The sequence below is a fragment of the Rhinatrema bivittatum genome, chromosome 4 (assembly GCF_901001135.1).
Source record: "Rhinatrema bivittatum chromosome 4, aRhiBiv1.1, whole genome shotgun sequence".
Classification (NCBI taxonomy): domain Eukaryota; kingdom Metazoa; phylum Chordata; class Amphibia; order Gymnophiona; family Rhinatrematidae; genus Rhinatrema; species Rhinatrema bivittatum.
Window position 1 is genome coordinate 75,920,103 of NC_042618.1, and position 25,454 is coordinate 75,945,556.

At 44.3% G+C, this 25,454-nt stretch overlaps 1 protein-coding gene across 5 annotated transcripts in view; it reads left to right on the forward strand.

Annotated features, from left to right (window-relative positions):
* POLE2 (DNA polymerase epsilon 2, accessory subunit) overlaps positions 1 to 25,454 on the forward strand; it is a 194,828-nt gene that overhangs the window by 60,924 nt on the left and 108,450 nt on the right. For all 5 annotated transcript variants that reach the window (XM_029598380.1, XM_029598379.1, XM_029598377.1 and 2 more), the window contains 4 exons: positions 9,335 to 9,391; positions 9,732 to 9,780; positions 16,445 to 16,517; positions 25,134 to 25,306. In XM_029598380.1, coding sequence (XP_029454240.1) covers positions 9,335 to 9,391; positions 9,732 to 9,780; positions 16,445 to 16,517; positions 25,134 to 25,306 — 352 coding nt within the window. The remainder of the gene's footprint in view (positions 1 to 9,334; positions 9,392 to 9,731; positions 9,781 to 16,444; positions 16,518 to 25,133; positions 25,307 to 25,454) is intronic.

The window sequence follows — 25,454 nt, forward strand, 5'->3', positions numbered from 1 at the left end:
CTACTGTCGTCTGGGTTTACTTAGACAAAACCCTGCTTGTAATGTTTTCTGTGATGTGGAGTACATTTCTTGCTGGCATTAGCATCATTCCCCTGCCTTGCGTGCTTCTGCTATGCATTGGGGTTTTGTATCTCACTATTATATATGGGTTTTCTCTTTGTAGAACCTAACTCTCTTCCTGTATAGACCCCTTCGTAGGTTGAGAGGTGGTGATTTCAGCACACTGCAGTTTCCCATTTTGTCCTGCTCAGACAGCCTAAAGCTTGGAAATCACCCATGTGTGTGAACTACCATCCTGCTTGTCCTTGGAGAAAGCAGAGTTGCTTACCTGTAACAGGTGTTCTCCGAGCGCAGCAGGATGTTGGTCCTCACGAAACCCACCGCCTCCCCTGGGAGTTGGTTTGTCCGTGTATGAGCTATATCGTGGACTGAGGGACTCTGCCTAGGGGGCAGGGTGATAACTACAGCTGCAGATGATCAGTAGGGCATTTTTGAAAGTTCTAGAATCTTAAGAATATAAGAAATTGCCATACTGGGTCAAACTAAGGGTCCATAGAGTTCAGCAAAATGATTCCAACAGTGGCCATTCCAGGCTACAAGTACCTGGCAAGTACCAAAATCCAATGCCACTAATGCCAGTAATAGCAGTGGCTGTTCTCCAAGTCAACTTGATTAATAACAGTTAATGGACTTCTCCAAGAACTTATCCAAACCTTTTTTTAAACCCAGCTACACTAACTACACTAACCACATCCTCTGGCAACAAATTCCAGAGCTTAATTGTGCGTTGAGTGAAAAAGAATTTTCTCTGATTAGTTTTAAATGTGCTACTTGCTAACTTCATGGAGTGCCCCCAAGTCCTTCTATTATCCGAAAGAGTAAATAACAGATTGACATTTACCCATTCTAGATCTCTCATGATTTTAAAGACCTCTATCATATCCCCCCTTAGCCGTCTCTTCTCCAAGCTGAACAGCCCTAACCTCTTTAGCCTTTCCTTATAGGAGAGCTGTTCCATCTCCTTTATCATTTTGGTCGCCCTTCTCAGTACCTTCTCCATCACAACTATATCTTTTTTGAGATGTGTCGACCAGATTTGTACACAGTACTCAAAGTGCGGACTCACCATGGAGCGATAAGGAGGCATTATGACATTTTCCGTTTTATTTACCATTCCCATCCTAATAATTCCTAACATTTTTGTTTTGCTTTTTTGACTGCCGCAGCACACTGAGCTGACTATTTCAATATATTATCCACTGACTACCTGGGTGGTAGCTCCTAATATGGAACCTAACATCTTATAACTACAGCATGGATTATTTTTCCCTATATGTTTCACCTTGCACTTGTCCACATTAAATTTCATCTGCCATTTGGATGCTCAATCTTCCAGTCTTGCAAGGTCTTCCTGCAATTTATCACAATCCTCTTGTGATTTAACTACTCTGAATAATTTTGTATCATCTGCAAATTTGATTACCTCACTCGTTGTATTCCTTTCCAGATCATTTATAAATATATTGAAAAGCCCCAGTCCAAGTACAGATCCTTGAGGCACTCCACTGTTTACACTTTTCCACTGAGAAAATTGACCATTTAATCCTATTCTCTGTTTCCTGTCTTTTAAACCATTTGTAATACACGAAAGGACACTGCTTCCTATCCCATGACTTTTTAGTTTTCTTAGAAGCCTCTCAAGAGGGACTTTGTCAAAGGCCATCTGAAAATCCAAATGACTATGTCTACTGGCTCACCTTTATCCACATGTTTATTAACCTTTTCAAAGAAATGAAGCAGATTTGTGAGGCAAGACTTCCCTTGGGTAAATCCATTGTGTTCCATTGAACCATGTCTTTCTATATGATCTGTGATTTTGATCTTTAGAATAGTTTCCACTATCTTTCTCAGCACTGAAATCAGGCTCACTGGTCTATAGTTTCCCAGATTGCCCCTGGAGCCCTTTTTAAATATTGGGGTACATTGGCCACTCTCCAGTCTTTAGGTACAATGGATGATTTTAATTATAGGTTACAAATTTTAACTAATAGATCTGAAATTTCATTTTGAGTTCCTTTAGAACCCTGGGGTTCATACCATCTGGTCCAGGTGATTTTCTACTCTTTAGTTTGTCAATCTGGCCTACTACATCTTCCAGGTTCACAGTGATTTGGTTCAGTTCATCTGACTTTGAGATCAAAGTTCTGGCTTGGGTCCCATCCGATGTCCTCACCCTTGTGGCTTGGCTGGATATATTCTCGCTGGGAGTGGAGGGGTGTGCTTGCAGACATATCTGCTTCATTCTCAGCCAAAGTGGAACATGGTTGGGAGAAGAATGCAGTTGGCTGCTGCCATTCTCTGAAATGAACGGGGAAAATCCCCCAACGTCACCGCAGCCGCCTGCCGCCTCCTGGCGTGAAGCCCCGCCCACCAACCAGCCGACGGCCTATCAGAGGCCACGAAACCGCCCACAACAGCCCTTTAAAATCAGGGCCTCGTTTTCGGCACGGTCCTTCTCCCGCGGCAAGCACCTGAAACCGGAGCCATTCCAGGGTCAGGAGACCCTCAAAGGAAGGGGTAAGAGACCCCCAACGAACGGGGAAAATCCCCCAACGTCGCCGCAGCTGCCTGCCGCCTCCTGGCGTGAAGCCCCGCCCACCAACCAGCCAACGGCCTATCAGAGGCCACGAAACCGCCCACAACAGCCCTTTAAAATCAGGGCCTCGTTTTCGGCACTGTCCTTCTCCCGCGGCAAGCACCTGAAACCGGAGCCATTCCAGGGTCAGGAGACCCTCAAAGAAAGGGGTAAGAGACCCCCAACGAACGGGGAAAATCCCCCAATGTCGCCGCAGCCGCCTGCCGCCTCCTGGCGTGAAGCCCCGCCCACCAACCAGCCGACTGCCTATCAGAGGCCATGAAACCGCCCACAACAGCCCTTTAAAATCAGGGCATCGTTTTCTGCGCCGCACGTCGAAGGAGCGCGTCAAAGGGGCAGGCCCCTTTGTGCGCCCCTTAGTGCACCACTAAGTGCCACTAAGAATTTTCGGAATCACTTGCAACCTCACTGCGGTATCTATTCTATTCTTCACAGGTTTGAAGTATCTCTTGTCAATCCCCTATCAATTATGCTCTCCTTCAATATCCCCACGATTAAAAATCTTTACTGCCACCGGAAAAGAATCAACCACCCCACCATCCTCCAACACAATCGATTGATCCCCATCATGACCTCACACATAACTCAATTCCTGGGTCTTTCTGTCTTCTCTTTAACCCTCTTCAACGCCCAATCCATCACAAAAAAAACACATCTCATCAACGACCATCTACTTGACTCTCAACCAGATATTTGCGGCATCACAGAAACCTGGCTGAAACCCACAGACATTACACTAATCAACCAATTACCCACTCAGCTATATGATTTTTTCTCAATTCCTAGATCAAAAAAGAGAGGAGGCGGACTTATGCTAGCTGCAAAAAAAGAGTGTAGATTAACCTTACAAAGCACCAAACTCAACTCGAAAATTGAATGCGCCCTATTTAACTCCAAACAGCTTCAGATCTGCCTACTTTACACCCCGCCTGGTCTTCTGGAATCTGACCCTTCACCTCTAGTAGAGTATATTGCAAAATATATTAAATCCGACACCCCAGCCATCATAATGGGAGATTTCAACCTCCACATGGATATGATCCCACTCTCCAACAACTGCGAAGCCCTGCTTTCAGCCCTCAAGGCTCTGGGTTTCACACAAATCGTTAACAGTCCAACACATAAGGCTGGCCACACACTGGACCTCATATTCATAAATTCAGGCATCACTCAACCCTCATTGCCTCAATGCACCCATATTCCATGGTCAGACCACCGGATGATCACTGCTGAGCTTGTTATCAAGGAAAACCCAGCTCCTACCTTCTCCAAAACCAAGATTCAATACAGAAAATCCTGCACCTTAGAGGAACTAAGATCCCATCTCTCAACAGAACTTGCCAACCTGGATTTCACAGACATAGACAAAGCTATTGCCTCCTGGCACAATATCACAAATAAGGTTGCAGAAAAAATTTGCCCTTTAAAAACAAAAGAGCTAGACCTTCACACCTTGAAAAAAAACCTTGGTTCACACAGGAATTGAAAAAAATCAAACTAGAACTAAGACGTAAAGAACACTTATGGCGAAAGATACCATCCACGGAGAACCTAACTGAGTATAAAACCCTCATGCACAACTACAGAATTAATATCCTCCGTACAAAAAGAGACTATTATGCCAACAAAATCCACAATTTCCTCTATGATGCCAAAGCACTGTTCTCATACGTCACCGAGCTCACAAAACCCAACTCCCCAATCATCCCTGATGACCAGGCACTCTCGAGGTGCACAGAACTTGCACAATTCTTTGAAAATAAAATCCTTAAACTAATAGCTCCACTGTCATCTTCGAACACAGGAACACCTTCACTCTTCTCTCCTAGCCTAGACCAGAATCCACAATTAAATTCTTTCGAACCCACTACCTCACTCGAAATCGAATCCATGCTCAAAAAGATGAAACCATCTACCCACCCTATTGACTCTATTCCCTCTAAATTAGTGCTCACCATTCCTGAAATTATCTCCAAGCCTCTAGCAGGGATTATCAACTGTTCTCTAACTCAAGGATCTGTACCGGACACACTGAAACTATCCACCCTCAAGCCTCTTCTCAAGAAACCCAACTTGAACCCAATAGACCCGGCTAATTTTCGCCCCATTGCCAACTTGCCATTTGTAGCCAAAATCATGGAGAAAATAGTGAACAGACAATTATCAGAATACCTTGAGGAAAATAAGATTCTTGCTCCAGCACAATATGGTTTCCGTAAATCCCTCAACACGGAATCCCTTCTTATTTCACTGACGGATAGAATCTACACAGGCCTTGAAAAAAAGACCCCTTATTTGCTGGCTCTACTTGACATATCCGCAGCCTTTGACACGGTGAAGCACTCCATCTTCATCAAACGTCTATCAGACATTGGTTTATCAGGAACAGCCTTAGACTGGTTCAAGTCCTTTCTCGATAATAGAATATTCAAGGTTAGAGTAAATAATATAGATTCACACCCTGTCAAAGCCACTCTTGGAGTCCCTCAAGGATCCTCGTTATCTCCAACTTTATTTAATATCTATCTTCTACCCCTCTGCCAACTCCTTACTAACTTAAAGGTTACGTATTACATTTACGCTGACGATGTACAAATATTGATACCAATCTCAGAATCATTAGAAAAACCATTCAATTTTTGGAACAACTGCTTACAATCCATAAACTCACTCCTCACCAGCCTTAATTTAGTACTTAACACTGCAAAAACAGAACTAATGCTCATCACCCAGGATGAAAACCCACTTTCAACTCAACTGAACTCGACCCCACATGTAAGAGACCTAGGAGTAACCTTAGACAATCAGCTGAATTTAGAAAAGTTCGTCAATAATACTACAAAGGAATGTTTTTACAAATTACATATATTAAAAAATTTGAAACCTCTTCTCCACTTCCAGGACTTCCGTACAGTCCTCCAAACTATCCTTTTTGCAAAAATTGACTACTGCAACTCCATTCTAATCGGCCTTCCAGCAATCACGACAAAACCATTACAAATGCTACAGAACTCTGCAGCCAGGATCCTTACCAATACCGGCAGAGCGGAACACATCACTCCTATACTTAAGAGTCTTCACTGGCTCCCCATTAAGTTCAGAATTATATACAAAGTGCTAACTATAATACACAAAACCATCCACTCACAAACCACACTCGAATTAACCTGCCCTCTCCGATCTCAATCTACCTCCAGACCCACTAGAACAATGTATTTAGGCACCCTTTATATACCCCCTGCTAAGTCCTCAATGAAGAAACGTGCCTTCTCGATTGCTGGTCCCTATCACTGGAACAATCTGCCTTCGGACTTGCGCCTAGAACCATGCCTGCGGACATTCAAGAAGAATCTGAAAACCTGGCTCTTCACCAAAGCCTTCACTTAAATTCCCATGCTAATTATAAAGTACCAGACTACCTATAATACACCATAAACATTAATGTTTCATTTGTATATTACGTCATGTTCAATGCATACCCATTCATTAATTGCTTTCTGTAAAAATTCCAATGCCTAATTCATAATATTTCCGTGTTTAATGTATACCTTTTTTTATTAACTGTGCACTGTTGATTGTTTACTGTTCTATGTACACTATGTATATGGTAATTCTAATGCTGGTTATCTGTAAACCGAAGTGATATGTACTAGTACATGATCTTCGGTATATAAAAAGTCTTTAAATAAATAAATAAATAAATAAATGATTTTAATTATAGGTTACAAATTTTAACTAATAGATCTGAAATTTCATTTTGAGTTCCTTTAGAACCCTGGGGTTCATACCATCTGGTCCAGGTGATTTTCTACTCTTTAGTTTGTCAATCTGGCCTACTACATCTTCCAGGTTCACAGTGAATTGGTTCAGTTCATCTGACTTTGAGATCAAAGTTCTGGTTTGGGTCCCATCCGATGTCCTCACCCTTGTGGCTTGGCTGGATATATTCTCGCTGGGAGTGGAGGGGTGTGCTTGCAGACATATCTGCTTCATTCTCAGCCAAAGTGGAACATGGTTGGGAGAAGAATGCAGTTGGCTGCTGCCATTCTCTGAAATGATCCCTGAGAAACTTGGCTGCAGGTAAATCTGACTGCTCCATTACAGCAGCTGGCTGGAGGAGGAAGCATGTGCACGCTTCCTTTTCCTCTAGGACAGGGCAACTTTGTGGCATGCAGGAATGACTGGGGATGGCTCTTGTCCATGGAAATCCCATGGAGCTGTGGGGGCGATCAGGGTTGTCTGGGATAGTCTGGGTCTTTAAGCGGGTTTGCTGAGCAAGGAAAGGGGTACTTTTTTGGTTTTATTTATTTAGGTTTTACTTTTTTTTTTTTTTTTTTTTTTTGGTGTATTTTATTTTAACTAATGGAAGGAGGGTTGCAGTGTTTTGAAGTCAGGTGGAGGAGAGGGACAAGGAGTACTGTGTTCAGATGGGGCAGAGTGTGCTTAGATCCATTTGGGGAGGATGGGGTAGTGTATGCTGGGTTTAGACTGGGAAGGGAGGCTTAGTGTGGTGGAGTCAGGTTATGGAAGGGCATCAGAGTGGGTTAGGGCTGGGCTGGTGAGGGTGAAGTGAGTGCTGGGTTCAGGCTAAGGAGAGGGGATCGGAATGTGCTGGGGCTGGGTCAGTGTGCTGGGGCTAGACTTGTGAGGAGAAAAAGGGAAGGGAATGCTGAGAGCAGGATCAGAGTGTGCTGGGTATGGGCTGAGGAGACAGGAAGGGAGTGCTGGGTTCTGAGTGGAGAGGAAGACTATGTATAGGGGCCTCTAGGAAATTTAGGATGGTTCCTGCTACTAAATAAATCACTAGGACTAGGTGGCATTTACTCCAGAGTTGTAAAAGAGCTCAAATATGAAATTGCAGATCTGTTACTGGTAATCTGTAATCTTTCCTTAAAATCAACTAGTGTGCTTGAAGACTAGAGGGTGGCCACTGACATGCTAATTTTTAAAAAGGGTCTGGGGTATTCCGGGAAACTATAGACTGGTGAGCTTGACATTGGTATCATGCAAAATAGCAGCCATTCTTAAAAACAAAAGCACTGGGACTATAGATAGACATGGCTTAATGGGGAAGAGCCAGTGCAGTTTTAGGAAAGGCAAGTCATGCCTTGTTAATCTATTAGCTTTTGAAAGTGTAAATATATACATAGATAAGGGATAGCTAGTCAATATAATGTCTTCTGAAACCCAGATACATTTGACAAAGTCCCTCATGAGAGACTTATCAGGAAATTACAAGTCATGGGACAGGATGCAATGTCATATTGTGCATTGGTAACTGGTTAGTAGATAGAGTTGGATAAATGGTCAGTTTTCCTAATGGAGGAAGGCAAATAGTGAAGGGCCCAAGATTCTATATTGGAGCTGATGCTGTTTAATATTTACATAAATAAATGTTAGGAACTATTTGGAAAAGAATGGAAAATTAAAATAAAGAATATCATAATGCCTCGATAATCAGTTTTCAAACACAATTCCAAAGAGAGAATATTCCATTGCGTGGGACCTACAATAGAAAACACTCAATCTTGTGCTTTATAATCAAGAGTATAGATTATTTACTCAGGTATATTCCTCTTGATTCTCACTTTTATGATACAGTCCTGCTGGTTTGATTATTTTGTATGATGAAAATTGTATTATGTTATTGTTTGTATATTTTTGTGTTTTTGTATTTTGAATGTAAAGTGTAATCTGCATTGAACATTGATTTGTGAATAACAAGATTTTTAAAATATTCTGCATATTTATATATACACACCTGTTCAATGATATCATTGAATTGTAATTAGGTTTATAATTTATTTATGGAGAGGTTGGTATTGTAGAATAGTCTGACTTTCACAGGTGTTTGTTTTGTTTCTGTTCAGAATCAGGAACACGCCATCTGTCCATGTATCTTGGTGTGCAAGAATAATTCAAGTATTTCTTTTTTACTTTAGTGAAATATTACATACCTCTAATTATCCTCCAGGTTTTATAGCTCTTAAGATGAGGAAAAAAAATTGTTTTCAAAATGTCACTAATCTAATAGGAGTCTGCTAGCTAATTGTTTTATGTTGCAAAGAAGAATATCATTAGAGTTTTCCTTATGTAGACTTTTTCCATACCCCTGTGGTTTATCTTTGGAGAGAGATACTGTGGCATTGCAAGCCTGACTTTCATTGTGGTTGGATGATATTGTGAACACAGGCTGGAAATATGAGCATTCTCTTCCTCCCTGCCTTCTCCATGATGTATCCAGTCTTGAAGTTATAAGTCTTCAAGACTGGAGCAAAGTATATAAAGCCAGTGTTGTGTATAGAGTTTGGACCTTCTGCATCCCCATTTCCCCATATTGTAAACTCTCTAATGCGTTCCCTGTCTACTGAGTCTATATGAAACTCACTCCCAGTCTTTGTGTGAATATGAGCAGGAGTGAGTCTAGAGCAAATGTGCTTCCACCACAGTTTCAGGACATATGTGAAATCAGTAGCTTAGTGGGTATCATGCTGATTCTGCAAAGAAGACCTCCTCTCATGCAGACTGTCTCTCATCAGAGTAATGTCACCTCCATTCACCCTAAGCTTAAAAGATTAGAGCTTTTCTCAAGCTTTTTCTTTCTTGTACCAGATCATGTGCAGTTTTGAATTCTTTGGGTTTGCTCGTATATTTAATCTAGTACTTGCTTTTTTCTAGGGAAAATTCTTTCTGGAAGATCCTACAGGAACTGTTCAGTTGGACCTGAGTAAAGCCATATCCTCTGACTTAAAAAGATGATTAAATTGAATTACCACTGTGCTTTTTTAACTAAAGCTGTTTTCTCCAGAATTTGGAGCTTGGTATCTTGAGACCTTTTCTTCCTCCTTTGCTGATGCTCCAGCCCTCTCTAGAGTCCATGAAGGAACTACACTTTCTTGCAGCACTTCTCTTACTTGGGCCTAGCAAAGCTTAGAGTTCAGTTAGATAGGTGACACTTATATGAAATACCCCAAATTTTGATTATGAAGTTATTTTCTCTTTTTGAGGATGAATAGTGCTAGGACTACCTTAAGGTCCACGACAATAATTCTCATTCTCCTTAACTGCCATCCACCAGTTCCATAGTGGTTTATATACGGAGACGTGTTTTGTATTGGCAGAAGGTGAGTTACTAAAATTTCTCTTTCTTATACTTCATCCCTCGTCTTCTACTAATTGCGATGGGTTATATTATGACCAGCGGCTCAGTAGCTCCCTTTAGGGGCTACATTAAAGGGAAATTATCTTGTTCACAATTATTGTGCAAGTGATAGTATCACTTGCCTGGATTACACATTTCAGATTCTGAAAATAATCATTGGCTAGTTTATTTTGAAGAGGTCTCCTTTAGGCCATTGGGAGAAGGTTTTGTGAACTGAGCGAGATCAGCATGTCCGCCACTTTCTGTAGTGAGGCAGAACGTGCTGACATTCACCTATTGCTACTCACAGAAGCAGCTTCATAAGGGAACTCTCTTCAAGGTAAGCAAGCACACAAACTGTGCAGGACTAAAACGTAACTGTCCACCCAGGTAAGCACACTCATCTGACTGGACATGAAGCCACTGTGAACTTTTACTTGAACAGTTTGACAGATTCTAAAGCCAACCAAGTTCAAATGTTTTCTCCCTATCTGTAAAGCTTTAAAATAAAGTATTCTGTCTTCCCAAAAGAGAAATGTAACATACTACTAATTTCTGTAGTTTGGAGTTTGATGCCTGCCAAGGGAATGCGTATTCTCAGAGGTCAAGCAGGATGGTAGCCCTCGCACATGGGTGACTACATCGGATGGAGCCCAGCACGGAACTTTGAGCTCAAAGAATTCTAGAGCTTTCAGACGTGCAGCTGTAGTTATCACCCTGCCACCTAGGCAGAGTCCCTCAGTCTTTTTTTTTTTCTGCAGAGCCATGTGGTCATGGTATTCAGCTTTGCTCTCTCTCCTCACAGTTTCGTTGTGATTTTTTTTTTTTTTCTGGAGCTGCAGCTGTTTTTTTTTTTCCTTAAAGTAAAATGAGAAACAAACTATAGTTTCTCTACCTTTCAACTTTCTGCCAGCCACATGGTCACGGTGCAGCTTGGCAGTTTACTTCTAATTCTTAATAAATAAATGCTGCATCTGCAGTTTAGTTTTTGTGTCCTCTCCTTGTGCCGTCTGTTTTTGGTGCCTTCATCTGATGCTGACAAGACTGACAGAATGCAGTCTGTCGGTGTTGCCTAGTGTAGGCCATTGAGCCTGGGAACTTGCAGGAGTTCCATGTCATTTACAGATTGATTAGCATTGATGGAAGTGCAGACAGTGAAGATATCGAGGGCCGCACCATTTTTGTGGGGGGGGGGGGGGGAGGAGAGAGCTCATTCTCCCCACATTCTAAGGAACTAGTCTCCACTCACAGAAGCCCTGCATGACACAGCCTCATGTCCTGCTTGCCAGTGATGGCAGTACAGTCTCCTTGTGAGAGAGGGTGAACAGGAGCCCATGCAAGCAGCGCTGCTGCACTACCTTCAGTGCTATGCCCTGTATCGGTTGCCCATGCACATCTGTGACCAGTGCACAGATGATCTGACAAGTCGATCAGAACTTTGTCGGGGACCAGGACCACCATTGGGCACCGTGGTCACCCTTGATGCCATCGACGTGCTGGGGTGCCCTTGATGCCATCGACCGTGAGTTCCATCTAGTTCCATGCATGCTGTCGATTCAAGGTTCAGATGCCATGGACTCCATCATGTGCCATGGGTCCTCGATTCACCAAAGGAACAGTATCGACCCGAGTATCCTCAACGCCATGGGCGTTGATGCACCAGGATAGTGGCACCATCTGGTGTTGTGGTCCATACCGCATCGGGAACCAGGCCAGCCATCGAGTGCCATGGCCATCCTCGAAGCCATTGGAGCTGCCATCAATGCCATTGAGGTGCTTGGCCACCTTTTGAGACCACCTAGGTGTGGGGCCACCCTTGACAGAGCACAAGGAAGCTATTGGGCATGTTTGCCAGTGATGCTGTTCATGGCTGCTTTCAGCTATATCGAGCACAATCACATCAGGGTGCCATCGAGTGCCTGGTCACCCTCGAGGCCGACTGCCAGTGGGTGGAGGTCCTCGGAGCCCTTGAGTGCCATGGATGCCCTCGGCCAATAGTGGCTTCAGATGGGAATCCATAGTGCTGTTGAGCACTGGGGTCATCATCAACCTGGAGCACCGAGGCATCCAGGGTGCACCATGGCCCAGTGCCCTCAAGGTTATCGAGCACTGATGAGCCGACTTGCCAGTGTCCAGAAGGGCACCAGTAGCCTTGAGATGTGCCATCGATGGCATACAACTGTTGGGTGCCTGGAGCCACCGTACAGTGCCAAATGCACTGGGGTTGCAAGGTATGGACACCGTCTTAACTGGTGTCAGCCATAGGCATGGGCATGCTATCTTGTCTGGCATTAACCATAGGCACCGGCATGGACAATGTCAAGCCTGAAACATCAACACTCGGGCATGTAACCGAGCTGAGGAGATCTGTGGAGGACACCAGCTGTCATTGGCTCCTTTGGGCACCGAGGCAGCACATTGGTGCCACGGAGTCTCAGCCTTTGTGCACCACGGGTGTCATCAGTACGGCAAGACCATTGACACCTTCAGGCCCAGGTCTCCATTGGTGCCCACCGACCCTTGTACATTTTCGACAAGCCATCGGCACCTTTGGGTGCTGTGTGCATCATGGGTGCCACTAGGCTGTTGCTGTCTGCAGTTGCTTGGGGCACTATCGATAGCGCTGCATGCCGGGTGCCTATGGTGCAGTTAAGCACCTTCGAAGCCCAGGGCGCATCTTCGTTGGTGCCATTGATTGTGATCCATCGCTAGTGAGCACTGAGGGTGCTATTGGCACCGGGTGCGCCACAATCACTGTGGGCACAGATGGACATGGTTAGAGGCTGCAGAGCACCTGGGCACCTTCAATTGCTATGGGCTTCCCTTCTGCCATTAACCAGCGGAAAGGGAGGTGAGCCATTCATGACCCCAATCCAAGGGCTGCAATTAGCCTCTTGGAGTGTTGTCAGGTACCATGGGTAATCTGAGGGCAACTCTGCCTACCACCAGGGGCAGCCATAGTCAGAACCCCAGTGGCACTGGGGATGCCGTTGATGCACTGTAAGAGTTGGTATAACAGTGAAGTGCTTCATGCATGGTCTGGAATGGTGGGGGTCGTCTATTCCTCCATGTGCCTTAGGTGCTGGAGGGCAGCATTCTCTCGTCTGTACAGTGCCAGAGATAGCAAAACCGCCATCATCGCATCAATGTATCTGTTTCCTCATCTATTTCCCACATTTGGGTACAGTGGGACACTAGTGAGGAGGACACATTCACATGCTTTTGGATTGCTTTTTCTCATTGCGCAGCCGCAAACTCTAACAGGTGGTATTTAGTCCCTGCTGTGCTGTGGAATTCTACCCACAATTGTGGCAATGGGATGCGTGTTTGCACCGCCATATGCAAGATGGGTACCGCCACATGAGTATTGGTCATGGCACTTTAAAAGCGGAGGACTTCAGTTATCCTTTAGTGTAGATGTGTTGGTGTTTCCCTTGTGGCGAGCACACCATGTGCACCGCTGCTACAAGTCTGACAGAAGCCTGTGTTCCTGGTCGAGCTACTAGGGGCGTGGATACCAGGAGGGTAGTGTCAGGAGTCTTTCCCTCCCACAGAAGAGGGGTGTATTTTGTAACCCCTCCCCTATTAACTTACATTGAATCCCCTTAGGGGTGAAGTCACTGGGGCTCCATCCCTTGCAGGTCCGTCAGCAGGATGAAGCCTTGATTCTTGTGTATCAGGGCACCTCCTTGCAGGCCAGGACCTGCAGGTGCTGGGGAGGGACAGCAGCAGTTGTAATTGGACCATTCTCGCTGGTCCATGGATTATTGTCCTACCCCTTGACTGGGTGGCCACCTCTGGCCACTTGATCACTTATGAACCTCAGCAATCAGTTAGTAAACCACTCTCCCCAGGAGAGTAGGAAGGATTTTCAGGATCAGGAGGCCCCGATTCCCATTGCTTTCCTATCCCTTCAGATAGGGGAGATATGAATGGGTTTCCAGAGAGTGGCCCTTGTGGGTTCCTCCTGGGCTACTGGGTTGTCTGCCCCTACAAGGGATGGTCCTTGTTCCCATTTACCAAAAAAGGAATTTCATTACCTCTGACGAGGGGTTGTGCTCTGTTCCCCACGGGATCTGAGAGCAAGTCGGGCATTAACTCTCATCCCTAGGTCATCTTGTGGTGCAGCAGATCTATTTCGCGAGGGAGTTATTCCGAATTCGGTCTCACCATCCTAAGCAGGATCTCCCCTTTTGGGCCACTCCCTGGAAAAAATTAGGGGTTTTCCCCACACGGGAATCACCCTTTTCTTATCTGTGGAGCACACTATGTTCGCGGATGACCGCTTTTGCCTGTCTTTCTCGTATGTGGGACTCTATCTCAATGGGAGGGTTCTGGTCTAGTTATATCTCAATTGGCAGGTGTACCTTTTCAACCTCTCGCCATATCTATGGCTGTGTGAACTGGGGGATGAAGGAACACGCAATGGAGGTGCTACACTTGTGTTGTAGGGGCTTGCGAGCTATACTTCTCCCTTTTACTGATAACCTGTTGGTGGGCAGGGAAGTCCTGGCTCAGGCAACCGTTGTCCATCTCATGGACCACATGATTCCTTGGGGGAAAAGTATGCGTAATCCTGGCCTAGGGTATTGATACCTATGCCAGGTTGTTGGGCAGTCTGTTCTGAGATCAGACCAACCCTACCCTGATATCCTTCAGGTTGCCAAATTGGTAAAGGAATCCTGTTTCTACAGGGGATTGCACTCACGGCACCCCTTCTTCCCCAGGAGGTTGGCTCTCAGTTTTGGCTGTTCTGTCATACTGAAAGGTCTACCCCAAGAGGGGAAGGGGTAAACTCCCTACTGCAATCAACAGTGAATTGGTTGTTAAATGCAGCCTAGCGGCTTTTTCCTATCCCGGCAGCCCCAGGGTCTGCCTTGTGTTTTTTGCTCCTTCTGACTTCCGGTCAGAATGTCGGTGGGGGAAGGGGAGAAAAGCTAGGGCATTCATGGTATGTCTTAGTGTGTACCTGCAGGGATTGGTACACCACCTTCTCCCTGTAATTTCGCCAAGTTCTGGTCAGTACTGCCTTTAGCTTTTCATACTTCACTGGATTGACTAAAGTGCCTTCCTGCTCATCTGAGCTATCCTGTGAACTGGATGGATAGGCCTACCCTTGACAGGGTGAGTAAGGGGGTGAGCTTCAGTCCTAGCTTAACTCTGGAGGTTTTGGGCTAGCAGTTCCGATCAGGGATTGCTTTACATCCTCACACTTGTGACATCTTTCCTAGGTGGTCAGATCTGTCTGGTATGTTGTCAAGTAAGGTTGGCCACAGACTTAGCTGCTGTTGCTGCTTCTTTTCCCAAGTGTTGCTTGGGTTTTTCTATCTATTGTGCCTATCGGTCATTGATTGGGCGCACTTCTGCGAAGGTATTCTGTTCTTCAGATGTTAATGGCCCGCAGTTTCTTTCTGGAGGGCTTTCTGACCCCAGTGAGGTTTTTTGGATGTCTTGTGACACCAAAGGAAGTTGTGCGGTTTTCATTCAAGTGTTCTCCTTTTGGTTGATTCTGTAGACCTTTTCCTGTATCCAGAAGGAACAAGACCTACCTTGCGGTTGGGGTTTGCTGATCCAAACCCTGGCTGCAGTAGTCCCGTGAGAGAAAAGTATGCTTCTTGCTGAACTTGGCATCATGCCCCTGCTACACATTGGGGTTTTCTTTTGTGGAATCCAGCTCTTTTCCTGCCTAGACCCGTTTTTGGGGCAGCTGCCTCACAGGCAAATGGGGAAAAAGGTGATGCTTTCAGCACTGTGGGGTTCCCCACTGTGTCCTGCTTGGGCAGCCTTTAGCTGGGGATTCACCCATGTGTGAGGACTACAATCCTACTTGTCCTCTGTGAAATCAGTTACTTACCTGTAACAGGTGTTCTCCAAGAACAGCAAGATGTTAGTCCTCATGAAACCCACCCACCTCCCCTGGGAGTTAGTTTCTCCATTTATTAACTATATCATGTATTGAGGGACTCTGCCTAGGGGGCAGGGTGATAACACAGCTACACATGCTCTGTAGTGCATGTTTGAAAGCTCTAGAATTCTTTGAGATCAAAGTTCCATGCCTGGCTCCATCTGATATCTATCATCACTCATGTGTGAAGACTGATGTCCTTCTGTCTTTGGAGAACACTTGTTACAAGTAAGCAACTCTATCTCCACCTGGCACTAATACTTTGTTTATCCTAGCAGATGATAAAGTCCTCACAGTGCAAAGATCTCTGATGAGGGTACCTGGGTACCAAAAAGATGAAAGAATGTCTTAGCATATGCTAATATAAGCAAAATGGATTTTTCCCATATAACTTTTAGGGATTGTATACAGCTATATCTTAGTACTATACTGCAGTGGGCAGAATTTTGATGTGCTTGTCGTATTTATCAGGCAATGACATGTCAGGGAGTAATCCTGAAGCATGTGACTACTCTAAACTAATAGATCATCTTGGAATATTTTTCTGTTTATGCTTTTTGATGGTTTTGTATTATGTTAGTTAATTTATAATGGTCAAACTATGTATTAAAATGATTTGGCTAAAATATGATTTAAACCATTTATCTAATGATATAGTGAAGAACAGCTTGCAGTATTCTAGCATTTTAGATAAGTAGTTTGATTTTATTTTCAAGAAGATTTGTGTGTTTTATTTTGGTAGGATGGTATGAAGATCGAATATTTCATGTCAATGCCTTTGGATTTCCACCCACTGAACCTTCTAGTACCACTAGGTGTGTATACATCGCCTACAGTCTAGATCAGAAGTTCTCAGACTGGAAGGCTTAGGATGACTTGAGTGGGGTGGGGGGGGGGGAGAAAGGAGACAGTTTGAAATGTGTGGTGGTGTTTTTTTTTTTTTGGGGGGGGGGGTCATAGCCTATTGACATCTTTATTGATCAACCAGCATGGTAGCATTTGCAAATATATATGTACTGATTTTTATACAAAAATGTATACATTGCTATGGTATGTAATGTTGTTTGGATTGCCTTAGCACATTTTATAAATTTTAAATAAAAATAGCAGTTTTGGCAAAAGTGCTATTTTATTTTTGTTTTTATTTAAAGTTTATAAATGTGCTAAGGCAATCCAATCAACATTACATACCATAGCAATGTATACATTTTTGTATAAAAATCAGTACATAATTTGATTTTTCAATCCCTTTCACCCTTTATAACAGTTTGAAATGTTTGGTTTGATATAACTTTAATTACAGTCCATTGTACTGTAGCTTAAACAAGGAAGGACATGAAACCATGCATTTGAATAGATTTTTCTAGTGCTTTTCAACATTACCCTATTTAAAAGGCCCTGAACCTCATCAGGTTGAAGTCCTTTTCAATAGCATAGCTTTTAAGAGCATGATGGACCTTCACCCCAGTTCTGAGATGATTGGTTCACTTTACTAGAAGTTATTGTGCCTCTGGATGGATTGAATTGTGTACCCAGTGGTAAAAGATGTTAAGAAAGCTACTTTTACCTTTCTTTGTGAAGGGGGGGAGGTGGCAGCAAGTCTAGGGACTGAAAGTATTATAGAGAAGAAAGGACAGTACGACCTAAATTGGTGAAATGCTGGTCTTGGTGATCTTCCAAATTATGACCTGTCTTATTTGAAGTCCCTTTACTAGTGTAATTCCTGGAAATGAAATTGTGCACTTTACAGGGTAGTACTGTTATATAATCTTTAGCTTTTCTTCACTAGATTCTTTTTTCTAGCAGTGTGTGGGGGTTGGGTGAGAGCTGGAGACTGAGGTATATGATAAACTTTTCAGATTGGTTCAGGTGACAGTTAACCATGTTCCCTGTACATACCCAGATCAGTCCAGATTCCTGGGTTTTGCCTCCCTGCTAGCAGTTGGAGACAGAGAAAGTTTCACCGACACTGTATATAACCTAGTGTGCCACCTGCAGTCCCTCAGTATTTGTCTGTCTCCAGCAGATGGTAGATGATGATAAAACCTGCAGTCTGGAGTATATAAAAAAAGAAAAAGAGAAGTTAGATCTACAGTGCCTCCCAGTGGGTTGTTTGGCCCTGGTGGGGCCTTCCTCCCCTGGTTTGAGGCAGAAAACCCTTTATGGTAGCTCGCTCAGAGCTTCCATGGGGATTGTATATCTAGTGATCCAGATCCCTCATCCCCCACAAGGCAGCAATCATACCACTGGAAGCTCTGTATTTTGGGTCCTGTCTAAGCAGGAAAGTATTGAATTTCTGTTCCTCTTTGTTCAGGGGCTAGTTACAGCAGAAGGTGCAGTTTTAAAGCTTTGTTTTTATAAAAAAAACCAAAAAAAAAAACAAGCAAGAACAAATGGGAGGCAGTGGAATCATTGTGCCAGTTGCTCGGGGCCTTGATCATTGCTTCAGGACTGGTCGCCCAGTGGTTTCCTGAGGTTCAGGTAAACAAGGTGGCGATAGTGGCGCATTGCTCGTGACATGTGGCAATGGCGTGAGGCAGGCTACCGTTTGTGTGCAGATTCATGGTCGTGCCTAAATTCAGACGCTTATATTCCATGTATCTCCCTAGTGGGGAAGGCATTTCAGGGAGCCCAGCGCTAGACCAAACAGCTAAATGAGTCTCACAGGTGACTGGATCTAGCACTGAGGCTTTCCTTGTCAAAGCGGGAACAGCGACCATTTTAAATTCCCTAGCAGTGTTGATGGGAGAGCCAGGGGAATCGGCTCCTCAACTATTGCCAGAGGATTCCCTGTCCCATGGAGGTGCAGAGGCACTTGCACCCATGAAGGAGTCTCTGGTTCTAGTAAAGGTCTTCTGCTGAACAGACACTGACCGTGCCGAGTGTGTTCAGGGTCTGAGCCACCCAGTTCTGTGAAAAAAGAAAAAAATTTCAGCAGAGTCCAATGTGGCTCTCAATCAGATGTAATTTCTCCCTCTTTTAGAGGTGAGAGAGCCAATTCCCTATCACAATCAACACCCCCTTGAACATTACCAGGGACAAGACTCTCTGTGGCGTTTTCCCACCATGACTGACAAAAGGGAGGCCCGAGCATGTGAACCCTGCATAGTAGGTTGCTGGAGGTCATTGTTCAATATATTTTTATTGAGCGATTGTACACACAAATCACAATGCAACAGGAAAAAATAAAACCAATACACCAGATATGCACATTAAATTGCCATGAAAACTGGAACACTCTTTTCAGGGATAACCCACCCAATCCCTACTGTTCTCCCACCCCCTCCCCCCGCCCTACTCAAACACCGCCCCCTTCCCCCAAACCCCCCACCGAAGACCAGAAACCCATGCAGATACCGTCCAGACAATTCCACTAAAGCACAGTTAATCATTCAGGGCCAAGCTGCGAGCCCTTTGAGGCAAAGATTGCAAATATGGTTCCCACGTGTGCAAGAAAAGTTTCCGTCGCTTGGGTGAAGTCCGAGCATGAATCGCCTCCAACTGCATCAGTCTATGAAAGTGAATCCTCCACAACCAAAAGGTCGGCGGGTCCGGGTCACACCAGTGCAGTAGAATGATCTTCTTCCCCACTAGACCCGCCTTTTGAAGCAATATCCGGGGGCCAGACTCCGCCACCAGGAAGCGAGTTACGCAATGTAGTAACCAGAGGTAAGGAGACATTGGTAACTGAACCCCAACCAGCCCTCCCAAATACAAAGCAATGCGCCGCCAATAGTTCACCATTGAGGGACATCCCCAGAAAACATGCGCCAAGGTCCCCAGCCCCACCCGACAGCGCGGACACTGAGCTGAGCTAATAACACCCGCCTTATATGCCAATTGTGGTGCCAAATACGCCCGGCTTAAAAATTTAAGATGCATCTCCCGAAAGTACATGTTCCCAGTAATTTGAAGAACATTTCGTAAACTATGCAAGTAAATACGGGAGGTCAGCAAAAATATACCCTCGCGGTTCCAACGATCAACTGGAATGACACCAGCCTCCTTCTGTGAGTGCCTGATCAGCTGCCTGTAATAACTGGACATAGAGGGCTCCTTAGTATGATCAAATTGAAAAAAACCATTCAAAGCTTTAAACACTGTCATATGTTGAGCTGAAGGACCCAGGCTGCGCAGATAATGTCCCAATTGCACATATCCAAAAAAATGCTGCTTAGGCAGCCCATACAGTTCACACATTCTGGTAAAAGATAGCAGCTGCCCAGTGTCATCTAAAGCGTGTCCCAGGTATATTACCCCTTGGAGGTCATTTTAAGTTAAGCATCCTGTTTCTTTCCTGCCTGTTTCCAATTCAAGAATTAATTGGCCTTCAGTGGAATGCCCACAGAGGCAAGCTTTTAAAAAGGGGAGAACCAATTTTCCTATATTCCATCTATTTTTTTCTGGAAAAAAGAAAAGGGACGTTTTGGCCGTTATTGGATTTAAAGCAGGTAAATGCAGCTCTCAAGATTCCTCGTTTCCTCATGGAGACTCTGTTGTCCAACTCTGAGGTCTATCATGGCGCTACACAAGGGTGAGTTCTTGGCATCTCTCAATTTGACAGAGGTGTATCTGCACATAGCCATCAGGCCCAGAGCACCAGAGATTCCTAAGGTAAATGGTCCTAGGGGAATAATTTCAGTTTTGAGCCCTTCCTTTTGGCTGGTGACGGCTCTGAATACCTTCCCCAAGGTGTGATTATGGTGATGGTGGTGGTGGTGGCAGCCGCATTGCAAAAGGAGGGTGTGTTGGTGCATCCATGACTGGATGACTGACTCATTTGTGCAAAATCGGAGGACCCCTGTTGACGGTCAGTACAAAAGATACCGATGCGCTTGCAGTCTCTAGGGTGGGTGGTGAACCTATCAAAGAGACAGTTAGTCCCCTCTCAAACTCTGGAGTATCTGAGAGCTCAGTTGGACACACTGGTGGAGATAATGTTTCTCATGGAGAGAGATTGCTGAAATTGTAGAATCAGAATCGGCATTTGCTAGAGCTTTTGGTGCCCAGGTACTGAGACTATTTACAGGTCCTTGGTTCTATGGTATCGACACTGGAATTAATACATTTGGCGTTTGAGCATATGCGTCCTCTGCAGGGAGCTTTTCTCTCCTGCTAGAATCTGTTATTGGAAGAGTTTCATCTTCCTGTTGCATTAGAAGGGGAAGCCAGGGACAGTCTTCTGTGGTGGCTTAATTGCACCATTCTCGAGCATGATGCAGAAATGGTGGTTCCGACTTGGGTAATAGTCACCACCGATGCAAGTCTCTCCATATGGAGGGCAGTGTGTCATAACAGTCTGCTCAGGGCCAGTGGTTGAAACAGGAGGCCCTCATGGTCTATCAGTCAGAGACGAGAGCAGTGTGTTTCGCTCTGCTTGCCTGTCTGCTACAGTTACGCGGCCATCTAGAATGGATCCTATCGGACAATGCGTCCGTGGTGGCTTACATCAGCCATCAAGGTGGAACCAAGAATCAGGCGGTGACTCGAGAGACACGAGTGTTGATTCTCTGTGCAGAACAGCACTTGGAGCACTGGGATGGACAATGTTCAGGCGGGTTTTTTGAGTCTGAGAAAGTTTGATCCCTGGGAATGGGAGCTGTTGGAGGCAGCAATGTGTTTCATTCACAGAAGATGGGGGTATCCCCATATGGACTGAATAGCGACCAAAAAGAACACCAAGGCATTGCGGGTTTATAGCCACCAAAGAGAACATAGTACAGAAGGAATCTATGCTCTGGTTCTGCTGTGGACTCGAGGGATTCTTCTTTGTCTTCCTTCCATGGCCTCTGGTGGACAAAGAATTACGGCGGCAGGAGAAACATCCAGGCAACGTGATCCTGGTATTTCCGTAGTGGTCACATTGACCATGGTTACCAGATCTGATCAACATGGCCATAGACAGACTGCTGAGGTTTGCACATTGCTTGACTTTTCTCCACCAGTGCCCAATATTTTCAGGTCAGGCGGCTCACTTCTGTCTTGTGGCTTCGCTTCTGAAAGTAGATGACTGAGATGGAGGGGATATTCAGAAGCAGTTATTTCCACCTTATTGCAGGCTAGGCAACCTTCTAAATCGTTGGTGTATGTGCAAATGTGGAGGGTCTTCGAGTCATGGTCTGCTGTTGACGGAGTTCAGCCTCAGCCTGTTCAGCCTATTGCAGCACATAGTTTGGCTTTTCTACAGGAGGTTCTGGTCAAGGGACTGGCCTTTAACTCTTTGAGAGTCCAGGTAGCAACATTGGGTTGTCTTTGGGATAAAGTGAAAGGGTGTCCTATGTCTGCACATCCAGATGTTTTACAGTTCCTTCAGGGAGCTAAGAACTTGCCTCCTTAGGTGCCGAACATTTGTCAGTCTCAGAATCTGAATCATGTCCTTAGAGGATTGTGTGAGGCTCAGTTTGAACCACTAAAGAGACTATGATTAAGGACTTGACTCTTAAAGTGGTTTTCTTAGTGGCTATTTGTTCAGCCAGGAGAACTTCAGAGCTGCAGGCACTGTCGTGTTGAGATCTCTTCCTACAGATTTTGGATTCAGGGGTATTTTTATGCATGGTGCTTTCTTTTCTGCCTAAGGTAGTCTTGGCAGTTCATCTTAGTCAGACAGTGGAACATCCAGCTTTTTTGGATTTGGATTCCTCTATGCCTCACGGGGGGGGGGGGGGGGGGAGCTTAGGCTCTTAGATGGGAGGCGTGCATTATTGAGGCTACAATTGCTTGGTGGCTGAAGGAAGCAATTGAGTCAACTTACATTTCTAAAGGGCGCATGCTATCGGGTTTAGGGGCGTACTCGACGTGTTCAGACGACCTCCTGGGCTGAGTCACAACAGGCGTCTCCATATAAAATTTGCAGGATGGCTACTGGGAAGTTGTTCCACACTTTTGCTAGGCATTATTGCTTGGATATCGGGGCTCCAGCTTCCATGTGCTTTGGTGAGAGTGTTCTACGAGCAGAACTCTCTAGGTCCCACATGAGTTAAGGGGAGCTTAAGTACATCCCAGGAATCTGGACTTATCTGGGTACGTACAGGGAACATAAGAACATGCCATACTGGGTCAGACCAAGGGTCCATCAAGCCCAGCATCCTGTTTCCAACCGTGGCCAATCCAGGCCATAAGAACCTGGCAAGTACCCAAAAACTGTCTATTCCATGTTACCGTTGCTAGTAATAGCGGTGGTTATTATCTAAGTCAACTTAATTAATAGCAGGTAATGAACTTCTCCTCCAAGAACTTATTCAATCCTTTTTTAAACACTGCTATACTAACTGCACTAACCACATCTTCTGGCAACAAATTCCAGAGTTTAATTGTGCGTTGAGTGAAAAAGAACTTTCTCCGATTCGTTTTAAATGTGCCACATGCTAACTTCATGGAGTCCCCCTAGTCTTTCTATTATCTGAAAGAGTAAAAAACCGATTCACATCTACCCGTTCTAGACCTCTCATGATTTTAAACACCTCTATCATATCCTCCCTCCGCCGTCTCTTCTCCAAGCTGAAAAGTCCTAACCTCTTTAGTCTTTCCTCATAGGGGAGCTGTTCCATTCCCTTTATCATTTTGGTCGCCCTTCTCTGCACCTTTTCCATCGCAATTATATCTTTTTTGAGATGCGGCGACCAGAATTGTACACAGTATTCAAGGTGCGGTCTCACCATGGAGCAATACAGAGGCATTGACATTTTCCGTTTTATTCCCCATTCCCTTTCTAATAATTCCCAACATTCTGTTTGCTTTTTTGACTGCCGCAGCACACTGAATCGACGATTTCAATGTGTTATCCACTATGACGCCTAGATCTTTCTTGGGTAGTAGCAGCTAATATGGAACCTAACATTGTGTAACTATAGCATGGGTTATTTTTCCCTATATGCATCACCTTGCACTTGTCCACATTAAATTTCATCTGCCATTTTGATGCCCAGTTTTCCAGCCTCACAAGGTCTTCCTGCAGTTTATTACAATCTGCTTGTGATTTAACTACTCTGAACAATTTTGTATCATCTGCAAATTTGATTACCTCACTCGTCGTATTTCTTTCCAGATCATTTATAAATATATTGAAAAGTAAGGGTCCCAATACAGATCCCTGAGGTACTCCACTGCCCACACCCTTCCACTGAGAAAATTGTCCATTTAATCCTACTCTCTGTTTCCTGTCTTTTAGCCAGTTTATAATCCACGAAAGGACATCGCCACCTATCCCATGACTTTTTTTTATTTTTCCTAGAAGCCTCTCATGAGGAACTTTGTCAAATGCCTTCTGAAAATCCAAGTACACTACATCTACAGGTTCACCTTTATCCACATGTTTATTGGTTCTTACCTGCTAATTTTCATTACTTTAGAACCACAGATCAGTCCAGAAACCTGCCCATTTGGGGGAGAGTCTGCCACTCGTACTATTGCTTTATATAAAGTGCAGAGTTGTTGGAGGTTTTCAATGGTGATTGTTAAATTTGGGAAACAAGTTTTTCATTGTCTTTTTGGGCAACTTCACCTTCCTCCAGCTCATTGGAGGGGATGGAGTTGGCATAGAAGTTTATGGTTGTTGCTGTCATCTTGACTTGTGTACAAGTCAATACTGAGGGACTGCAGGTGGCACACTGGGTTATGTATAGTCAGTGAAACTTTCTCCATCTACTGGCAGGGAGGCAAATCTCGGGCGTCTGGCCTGATCAAAAATTTAACAGGTAAGAACTAATTTTCCTATAACTTTTGCCTCTGCAGAGGGGATTAGCCTGAATAATGCTTTAGCATAAACCTGTAATACTCTGACAGTGAGCTCTCTCTCATTTTAGTTTAGAATATCTATAGATGTGAGCAAAGAGATGTTCAGTGTGGAAAACAATAGGTGCCCTGTCTCTCTAGTAGGCAGGTATTTTCCATCTCTGCTATGAGATACAGAAATAGCATATACTAATTAAATTAGTTTAAAATCCTTTGAAATAGTAAGCATGGTAGACAACTGAAAGTATGTAGTGACTAAGTTAGACTCTGTAAATGGTTGTATTACTGTATTTGAAGATTGTGTACAGCAGCGTTGCTGGCACTCCCTTCTCACCTGAAAGAAGACACAATTGTGGCGAGTGGGGAGAGCGATGAGTGAAGGCGGCAGAGGTATGGTACAGACCTCTCGCTGTGTGTTTACTTATAATGAGTCTGCATGGAAAACTGCTCTGTCCCTGCCCCCACCCCATTGAAAATAGCCTAGTGGCACTCTCCGATAAAGAAAGCACAGAGCTGAAATTTGAGTGCTCATAGTAAATAGGTCAAAAGCTGAAAACGAAGCCAGCAAAAAAACTCTTTAATAAATCAGAAATCATATACCACAAATGTAAAATCTAAATCAGATATTTTCCACAAAAGAAAAAAAGAACACTTGAAAATTTTGAATTTAAAACAACAAAATTTGTATTTTAATTATTTAGGGCTTATTATGGGAACATTAATTTTTTTGGAGGTCCCTCTTCAACATCCGTCAAAGCTTCTGTGAAACTAAAACAGCTTGAGGAAGAGAATGAAGATGCCATGTTTGTGTTTGTCTCTGATCTTTGGTTAGATCAAGTGGATGTGTTGGAGAAACTTCATACTATGTTTGCAGGTATGTGTCGTGCTGGTTTTCTCCATCTCTGCTTCTGTCAGACTGTGCTGTGTTGTGAAAAATCTGCTCAGGATTCAGATCACATTAAACTCCAAGAACATAAAGTGGCAATGGTTTTCATCCTTTCTAAAAATATAGGACTTTGGTG